The 10,051-nt window shown below is 47.8% G+C and overlaps 1 protein-coding gene across 1 annotated transcript in view; it reads right to left on the bottom strand.

Moving 5' to 3' along the window:
• LDLRAD3 (low density lipoprotein receptor class A domain containing 3) overlaps positions 1 to 8,410 on the bottom strand; it is a 269,205-nt gene extending 260,795 nt beyond the window's left edge. Inside the window, exon 1 of the mRNA XM_040259025.1 lies at positions 8,320 to 8,410. Within this exon, the coding sequence (XP_040114959.1) occupies positions 8,320 to 8,365 (46 nt within the window). The 5' untranslated portion in view covers positions 8,366 to 8,410. The remainder of the gene's footprint in view (positions 1 to 8,319) is intronic.
• Between the last annotated feature and the right edge of the window lie 1,641 nt (positions 8,411 to 10,051).

Below are 10,051 nucleotides of genomic sequence, written 5' to 3'. Positions count from 1 at the left end.
CGGTGGCCCGTGAGCTCTTAGGCGTGCGGGCTCGGTAGCGGTGGCCCATGAGCTCTTAGGCGTGCGGGCTCGGTAGTTGTGGCACATGTGCTTAATTGCTCTGCGGCATGTGGAATCTTCCCAGACCAGGGACTGAATCCCTCTCCCCTGCACTGGCAGGCAGATTCTTATCCACTGTACCACCAGGGAAGTCTAGTTCCGTATTTTCTTGCAAAGTATGAGCCAAGCACTTTAAAGTCAGGTACTTGAAGATATATCACATTTTGTTTCTAAGATAGAGGCAAAAAGAGTGCCATTTATAAACTGAGAAGGTGAACGGCAAGTGAAGGTGAATGAAAATACCAAGTGCTTGGGAATAAATGGAATATCTAAACGACAGGAGGCAAGTGTGCCCAGTGCATATACCTTAAAGTAGAATTGATAAAATACAACATTTTCAAAAAGCAAGTCAAAAAACAAATATAGACAAGTATGAGCTCATTAACTCTATGGGCACATGCATGTGTGTGTATAAATCCACAAGGACTAAATTGATATACCAGACAGCTAATAGTAACTTTGAAAAGAAATAAGAAACGTAAACAGAGGATAAAGAAAGATGTTAATGTTTTACTATAATGACTTCTACTGTGCTTGAAATTTTTATAATAAGCATATATTCAAGGTATTATTTTTGATAATGTTTTTAATTCAGGGAGATTATAATGAAATGATACATGTTCGGTTTTGGCATCCTGCCAGGTAGACAACCCTCCAGTGATTGGCAGCCATTATTATGCTCCTAGACTCCACAAAAGAAATGAGAAATATGACATACACATTTAACATATGATTCTAGCCATTAATGAGTTTACAGTCTAGTAGGATTAGAGACTAAAAAAGGTAGGATATATATAAATATATACACACACATATATATGTATGTGTGTGAATATATATATAAAAACATATATTATACACATACACTAATATATGTGTATATATACACAAAGATATGCAGAGTATACATATATAAATATACATATTTATTTGTATAATATAATTATACATATTTATCATATATATGTGTGTGCTAGCCTGCAATGCAGGAGGTCCCAGTTCGATTCCTGGGTCAGGAAGATCCACTGGAGAAGGGATAGGCTATTTACTCCAGAATTCTGGCCTGGAGAATGCCATGGACTGTATAGTCCATGGGGTTGCACAGAGTCAGCACAGCTGAGCGATTTCACTTTCACTTCACTTTAGCATATATGTGTCTGTAGGAAGTATGACAAGATAAAGAAGATTGCTGCCTACAGCCCCAGAAGAAATGTCTCATTAGAATCTCACAAGCCTAGAGTTACAAGAACCTTAGAATACCAATAGATTTACCCCCAAATTTTATCTGGATAGCTAAAGAAGCAAGCTAAGACATGCGCCATCACCTCTGAAACCTTATCATGAATGACCCATCCAACTTGGAAGGCATTATGTTTAGTGAAATAAGTCAAACAGAGAGAAATACTATATGATATCACTTATATGTGGATCTAAAAAATACCACAACTAGTGAATATAACATAAACGAAGCTGACTCACAGGCATAGAGAACAAACTCATGGTCACCAGTGGGGCAGTGGGTGTTAAGTGTGTGTACAAGGATGTATTGTACAACATATATAGTCAATATTTTATAATAACTGCAAATGAAAAGTAACCTTTAAAAGTTGTATAAAAATAAAAATTTTAAGAAAAGAATGACTCATCCATTAAATATTCCCAATGACTGTATATCCAGGTTTGCCAAAGTCTTGGGACATCCACACAGTTGTGTTCTCATGAAGGTCATAGATCCATCAGTATATCCCATATTTAGGAACACAACGCCTCCAAAACCCCTCTTGCTGGAGGAGTGCCTCTGCCCTTCCCAGATCATGACAGAGGTAAACAACCCCATTTCCATCACTGGATCGTTCAAGTCTTCAAGGGCCAAGAACAAGTTCTACACAGCTCTGCCCACCCTAGAGCACAGAGCCGGTACCACACCAGTGAACAGTCAAAGACAGTAAGTCCTCTACCCACAAACTTTCAAGTTGCAAACTTTCAAAGACGCAATTGTGCATCTGGTTCCAACAAGGAACCAGGACCTGTGCCATCAATGTTAGTTGAGAGTGAAATTGTGGCTTGCTTTCCGTCTCCTATTGCTGACAGTCCTTCAGCTCTACCATCTTCCACCTGCCTCCCTCCTCCAGTCAGTAACTCTTCTTGCCTCTCCATCTGATGTCAGCCCCTGTATGGGTCAGGAAGATCTCCTGCTGATGGGTTTAGCTACCCACTCCAGTATTCTTGCCTGGAGAATTCCATGGACAGAGGAGCCTGGAGGGCTGCCATCCATGGGGTCACAAAGAGTTGGACCGGACTGAGCAACTAACACTACACCTTTCAAGGCGCTGTATTCTAAGAATAAAAATGTTTATTTTTGTGTGCTTGTTTTTTATGTATTATTTGTGTGAAAAGTATTATAAATGTATTACAGAACAGTATTACATAGCCGATTCTGTTAGTTGAGTACGTAGGCTTAACTTCGTTGAACTTATGAACAAATTGGACTTACAAATGCCCTCTTGGAACGGAACCCATTCCCATGTAGGGGACATAATATAAAACTTCGAGAAGAGTTTTCAAGTTACCCAGAGACAAAAGGGAAGAAAACAAGACTCACAGGCTCAGGAAGCCAGGGCTCCCGCCTGAAGAAGCCTTTGGGGAGAGGGTGTGATTTGAGGCTCATGTGTCTGATGGAAGATAAGGGACACTTCTCCCCCTCCAAACCCAGCGCTGCTCTCTTGGTAGCTCCTTTCTCCCCGCGAACTCACACACAGAAGAAGACAGCGGCAGATACTGCACATCGATGCTGGTCTTCTGAAGACAGGAGGAAGCTAAAAACTCAAGGAAGGCTGGCCACCACTGAACAAAGGAGCCAGACAGCTGGGAGGCAAAGTGTCTTAAAAGAATGCAAGAGTTACTAAGTGACGCGGAGCTTAACTTTCAAAGGACTTCAGAGGAGAAAGTACAAGATGCAAATTTCTCCAAAGCTCACTGGCTGCTGGTACAGACGATCCCCCCGCCCACGTAGAGAAGGAACTCCAGTTGTAAAAGCTTTTGATGGGAAGGGGGAAGGGACCACGGGGAGGGAAGGGGAACCGAGAGAAACAATGACAGCTCTGTGGCTCTGTGGGGTGGAGGCAGGGGGACTTCCAGGGTGAGATTTCAACACGCAGCTCCCAAGGCAAACTTTCAGGGTGCTTCTCCTCTAGCTCACAGGGAGAGTGAACCTGCCAAGTTTAAAAGGTCTTCAGGGAACCAAGTGGCTCTGGTGTCACCCACCACCTGCCTTTTACTTGCTTCCTCAGCCTGTCTCTCCCAAGGGAATGAAATCCACAATCTCCAGCTTCACTTGCTTTCACTATCACACAAGAGCAAGAAGCAGGAGCGAAAGGTCAGGGCTGAGGCTATTTCTAAATAAAACCTATTTTCACATTGAACTTGTGGGGTTGCAGAAACAGAAAGCAGAAACCTGATGATGAAGAGACCCTTGGGAGGAGAATACCACTCTGAGTCACTGTATCTGGGAGACACTTTTAGGATGAGCAGTAAGAGTGCTCCAGATGTATGGCAAGGTGGGGAATGCTCACACCAGACCCAGGGTTCGCAACTGGGGTGTTCAAGCTGGGCTGATTCTGCCCTCAAGGGAAATGTGGGAACAGCTAGAGACATTGTTGGTTGTCACAACTCAGGGAGGCAGGGAGAAAGAGGCTGCTTCTGGCACCAAGGACCAGTGGGGCTGCTAAACAACCTACAACGCAAAGGACTGCCCCCTCACAACAAAGAACTCTCCAATCCCAACATCAACAGCACCAAGGCTGAGAGATGCTTCCCCAGATAAACCCCATCCCTGCAGCCATCTCCAAAACCCCTAACCATCCTATCTGAAATAAATATTTGCCACCTCCCTGACCGGGCAGTTACCTCGTCACCCAAGTCCACTTATCCTCTGTGTGTGTGTGTGTACGTGTGTGTGTGTGCTTGGTTGCTCAGTTGTGTCCAACTCTTTGCAACCCCATGGACTGTAGCCCACCAGGTTCCTCTGTCCATGGGATTCTCCAAGCAAGAACACTGAAGTAGGTAGCCATTCCCTTCTCCAGGGGATCTTCCCAACCCAGGGGTCGAACCTGGGTCTCCTGCATGGCAGTCGGATTCTTTACCAGCTGAGCCACCAAAAGTTTACTTACCCTGTGAGCAATATCAAACATCAAATACATATGACAGGCAAATCCTGTATCCTCAGAGTACCTGGCTCAGCAGATGTTTTAAGGGCACTCCTCAAGACCCGAAAAGTAGATTCTTTCACAACAATTACAATAAAAGCAACACACACATAGGAGCAGCCTTGCTTAAAAACCTCCCCAACTCTCAGGTAGATGCAGAGGCAAAAATAGCTGCACAGTTAGGATGGCCCCTGCATTTCCAAAATATTCCAAAGAGAGAACGAGGGAAAAAGAACAAACGAGATAACTCCACAACCAAAAACAGATTTTCCCCCGGGGCTCTCATAGCTAAAACCAGTCCCATCACTCTGAGGTGTCTTTCATTTTTTAATTGTAAAATACCATAAACATGTAAGAAAAGGGGGGAAAGGTAAATATAGAATTTAATGAATGAAAACAAATCCCCATGTAACTATACCTCGGGTCAAGAAATGGAACCATGTCCAGTGGTATCTCCCTGCCAGACATGCCTCTCCCATGCACAGAGCAAAAATACGGGTGCTATTTTGAAAGTTCTATCTTTACTCAAGGACTGGGATTTATTTTTACGTATTTACCACAAATACCAACTGCTGTGACTGCAAAGTGAACAGATTTGGGAAGGGGGGCTGTTTATGGAAACAAACTCATGGATTGTTAATTTACAAAAGCACGTAGGGGGAAAGGCATGGAAGGATGCCCGGAAATAGGGCGGAAAGCCCAGACTGGGGGCCTAGAGAGAAACTCGAGTCAGAATCTGGCACCCTGGGTACAGATAATCTTTCACGGACCACAAAATGACTTCCTGTCACACAATATCATTGGAAAAACTCAACGGAATCATGTGTTTCAAGGGTGAGCAATGCATCTCACATGTAGGAGACGACAGTCCACAGATACTGGGTTCCCTCTTCTCTCCTTGCCCATGAAAAAGGGGAAGATTGAAAAGGCCATGACTTTCGTAGGAGATTATTTGATTAGAAACTCTCCTAATTCCCAGTTCTCTAAACCCTTTCACGAAGAAGATGATACAAACCCACTTTCAAGTTCTTCTGATGACCTTGACAACGAGGCACCTAGACCAGTCCTGGAGGCCCTCCCTCTGCTCCTGGCTCACATCCCATGCCTCTCTGTCACTTATCACAAAGGTAAAGGCCTAAGTGGACTGTCAGGAAAAAACACCTCGCACCCCAGCAGGGAGCCTTCATCCATGTCTTTGAAGACGAAAAGCAACAAGGTGTGTTTATTTGTACTTGCTGCACACAGCCTCGTCGACTGGCTTAGGCTGCACGAAGCCCCTCAGCTCATTTAAAAATAATAATAATAATAAAACCCACCTGCTCACATCACTAAGCAGATCACTCCAGGAGAAAAGGTCAACACCCACACTCCTGGGTACACACTGGGGAAATCAAGCCTTTTCACTGACAGGTAGAAAAGGTCAGGGAGTTCCTAAAAGGTCAACCAGTAAGGAGGTGAGCCGTCTAACCCCCACAAGGCCTGCCCACCATTAGACATCCTTCAGCATCCACGCATTTAAACCCACTGAGCCCACCTCGGCAAAGAAAGCTGGACCTCAAACAGCCTGAGCCTTTCTCACCGGATACATTAAAAAATAATAACAGTCGAAATCGATGCTTCACTTCCCTAACACAAACAATAAAAACAAAGGAAGGAAAAAATATACACATGCATGCAAAGGTGTCTGAGAAGGTTCCTGAAAAATAGAGGCCTCCAGATTGCTCTTGAAATGTCAGTGTCCTTCCAGTCCTACAAAGACCTGAAACCCAGACTAGGGCTCCGCTCTGACCCCAAGTTTCTTCACAGACTATCAAAGGGAGAAAGAAATCCAAAGTTTCAAACCGCTGGCATTTATCATCTTTCTTGTTCGATCAACTTCCCAAAAGAGGATGGAGGTGGAGGATATGGGACAGAAGGACAGGGTCTTTGGCCCACTACGAACTGACCTACCATGCAGGCTTCAGGAGACGTGACCAGCCCTGTTCTCCAGTGACAAGTTAGGGCAAAGTGGAATCCCTACTAGAAGGGTGATAATATAACAGGAAAAATGCACACACTTCACCCTGCCTAGAGGTTTCTAAACTAGTAACTCACCGTAAAGGCGAGTCAAAACCACACAAGCCCAAGAAACCCAGATAACAGACAGCTAGGTGTTTGGTGACTATTGTTCAGCGTGTCCAACTCTTTGAACCCCATGGATTGTAGCATACCAGATTTCCCTGTCTTTCACTATTTCCTGGAGTTTGCTCAAACCCACTCTGACTGTTCTACTTATTTTAGCCCTATTTTACACGTACACACATATTAACCAGTGCTGACCAGAGAAAGACAAAATTAACTTTACAGCTATTTTTACAGCGATGAAGACTCAACGAAAGCCACCCAGTACTAACTGGGAGATGCAATAAATAACAGATTCTACTGGGCCGCAGGCAGTTCCCTGAGGACATGCACAAGACCTGGCTTCTGGACTGTCCTACTTGGGTTTTATCAGGGGACACACAGGGTCAATGCAAATAGAAAGCATGGATCTAGGCAGGTCTTTGTGTCTGAAATGTCCAGGAAACCTCCCAGTTCTAACAGCCTCCAAATAATCACTCTTCCCTACCTGTGACTGCCAATGTCCCCTGGGAACCCTCTCCCTGGGGTGGCTTAGTTCAGGACAAACAGGACCCTCTGACCCACACCTGGTTAAAAATCCACAGCAGCCACCAGCATTCCACCCTCCCTGGAAGCTGCAGAAAACCCACAGACATCTAAGCGGGAGTCTTGGAGAAGTGGGGATGATGTCACAGGTCTTAGAGTAGGGGAAGGCTACCCAGCAGATTCTCAGGATGGCCAGGACCAGGGACTCCAAAACAAGGAGGAGGGTTTGTCTTTCCTAGTGCACATCTGGCCGGGAGGGGGAAGCCTGGAATTAAGTGAAGCTCAACTTCCCCAACAAACACACCCCCAAAGATACTTCCATCTCAAGTAGCTAGAAGTATCTGGGAGAATCCAGCATGAATTAAACATGTAGATGGCAGAAATTTGCCAAGCCAGCTTCTTGATGAAGAAAGTTCACGCTGCCCTGTCATCTACTTTCCCGTGCACCAGCTGCCCAGAAATGAATATGGGGGGAGTCAAGGGCCTGCCGACCCTAGGAGGGGCAGCTGACAGCTGTGACCAGAGGGCAGGGGCCGGGGAACAGCTCCGGGTGGGAACCTGGAGCCTGTCCACATCAGCAGAAAAGTTCCAGGGAACGTCACGCTGCTCCTGAAGACCTCAGGGTGCACACGCTAAAGGCGATGCCAGGTTCAAAGGGCGGCAGATGAAGCCCGCGCCCTCTCCCAGGGCATCTTGCCGGACAGGGCGTCCACCGTAGGGCGAGTGGGGGTGATCAGATGATTTAAATAAATGTCCTGCTCCCAGAATCAGTGGGAAAGATGAATAATTCCCAGGTCTGGCCCTGCTTCATCTCCCTTTGCCCAAACCAAACACAGTCCCAGGGAGGAACGGATGGGAAGGGCGATACCACCCGCCCCGCGGACCAGGTAGGAAACTGAGGCACGGGGGTGCACACAAGAGAACCCAAAGGGGCCCTGGGGAGGCTATCGCAGCACCCAGCCCCCGCGTCTGGGATGCTGGGATCAGGAAAGCGTTCTCTCCTCTCCCCACCCTTCTTCCTTTCTTCTACACAACACACACACATACACACACACACACGCACACGCACGAACCCTCCAGCTACGCCCAATGGGGGCAGCTGCCGGGCTCCCCAGAGCCGGACTGCACACAAAGCCCCGCCCGTGCACACAGCACACAGCACAAGCCGGCGCGCACGCCCACACAATAGGACGGCGCGCACCCCGCCGCGGCCCCTCGCCGGGGTCCCGGCCAGCCCGGCGCCGGGGTCCGCCCTCTGTGCACACCCGCGCCGGGAGACGCAGCCTGGGCCAGGGGAGGGGGCACGATCGCAGCCCCGCCGCCGCGCCCCGCGCCCCGCAGAAAGTTCTCCGGACGCCCCCCGACTCACCCGCGGCGCTGCTCAGCAGCAGGCACAGCGGCCCCAGCAGCCACATGGCGCGGCCGCCGCTCCCGCTGCCCGGCGCCTTCGCTGCCCCCGCGGCCTCGGCGACGACCCCGCCCCTCGCCGCGCCGGCCCCGCCCCCGCGGCCCCGCCTCCCGCCCGCCCCGCCCTCTCGGCCCGGCCGGCTCAGCCCCGCTCCGCGAAGTTTTCGGGAGCATCCGGGCCGCACGCCGCCTGCGTCCTGCCCCGGGTGTCCAGACTCAGAGAGGCCGCCAAGGGGGCCACGGAGGGTCCGGTCCTGACGGCTGCTCGCCATCAACCCCCTCTGGCAGCGAGGATCTAACAGTCCAGGCTCGGTCCTCGCCTTCTCTTTCTCTTTTCCTCCCACTTCTGTTCCTCCATCCTCCGAGGATGCAGCGCTCACCACTTCCTCAAGTCCCAAACTTGAATTCTTTACAGAACTAACTACAAAATGAGTTTACTCCAGGGAGGGAAAGAAAGAGTTGAAAGAATGGACCAAGTGTTATGAGAAAAAAAAAACATATATATGTATTATTTTTAATAGCAACATGGAATACGACGAGTGCTTCTCCAACTTTTCAAATGCATCCGACGCACCGGGACTCTGACTCGGTATTGGGAAGGGCCTGCGATTCTGCTTTTCTAAGAAGCTTTCAGGTGATTTGGAAACTGATGGTGAACCACAAATGGAGTAGGCACACAGCTTTAGCCTGTGCCTTATTTCCTCTGGATCCTGTCTGCCTAGACCAAGGGACTTTGGGGCCCCAGTTTGCAGAAAAGGAAAGTAAATGTGAAAATAGAAGCCCAAATACAAAAAGAACAGCTGCTCCAGTGCAGTTGGGGCTCCAAGACAGCACTGGTGACAATTCCCAGAGGATTTAGACAGAGGAAGAATCAATGACGCTTTCGTTGTCCACTCTCCAGCCCCTTCCCTCCAGAAAAAAAAGCAAGAAAAAAATGCAAGTCATCACCCCAAACTGGAAATATCCATTACCTGAGAAATGGATAAAGAAACTGTGTCCTGTCACTTAATGCAGCAACAGGTGCTGCTGCTTTAGGCACTCAGTCGTGTCCAACTCCTGGGACCCAGTGGATTGTAGCCTTCCAGGCACTCCTCGTATTCCGTGTTGCTACTAAAAATAATACATATATATGGGTTTTTTTTTCTCATAACGCTTGGCCCATTCTTTCAACTCTTTCTTTCCCTCCCTGGAGTAAACTCATTTTGTAGTTAGTTCTGTAAAGAATTCAAGTTTGGGACTTGAGGAAGTGGTGAGCGCTGCATCCTCGGAGGATGGTTCTCTGTCCATACAGGTCTCCAGGCAAGAATACTGAAGTGAGCTGCCATTTCCTGTTCCAGGGGATCTTCCTGACCCAGGGATTGAACCCCAGGTCTCCTGTATTGCAGGCAGATTCTTTACTGACTGAGTCTCAAGTGGCTCAACATGAATGAATCTCAGAAGTGTGCTAGGAGAAAGAATCCAGGCTCCAAGGGGGCATTCTATATGACTCCATTTATAAGACATGAGGGATGAGGACAGGGAGGGAAGTAAAGCCATAGGAACCAAAATCAGCTCAGTAGACACCAGGATCTGGCCTGGGGAAGAAGAACCAGTGCAAAGGGAACGTTGTGGAGCAGTGAGAGTGGTGGCTGTTGTTGTATACAACATATACCTAATGTTATGCGTTTGTGAAAACTTAGAGAACTACATCCCTA

This window comes from Oryx dammah, unplaced genomic scaffold, assembly GCF_014754425.2.
Source record: "Oryx dammah isolate SB20612 unplaced genomic scaffold, SCBI_Odam_1.1 HiC_scaffold_17, whole genome shotgun sequence".
Classification (NCBI taxonomy): Eukaryota; Metazoa; Chordata; class Mammalia; order Artiodactyla; family Bovidae; genus Oryx; species Oryx dammah.
Note: the sequence above shows the minus strand (reverse complement) of the source record. Positions and strands in the feature narration are given on the sequence as shown.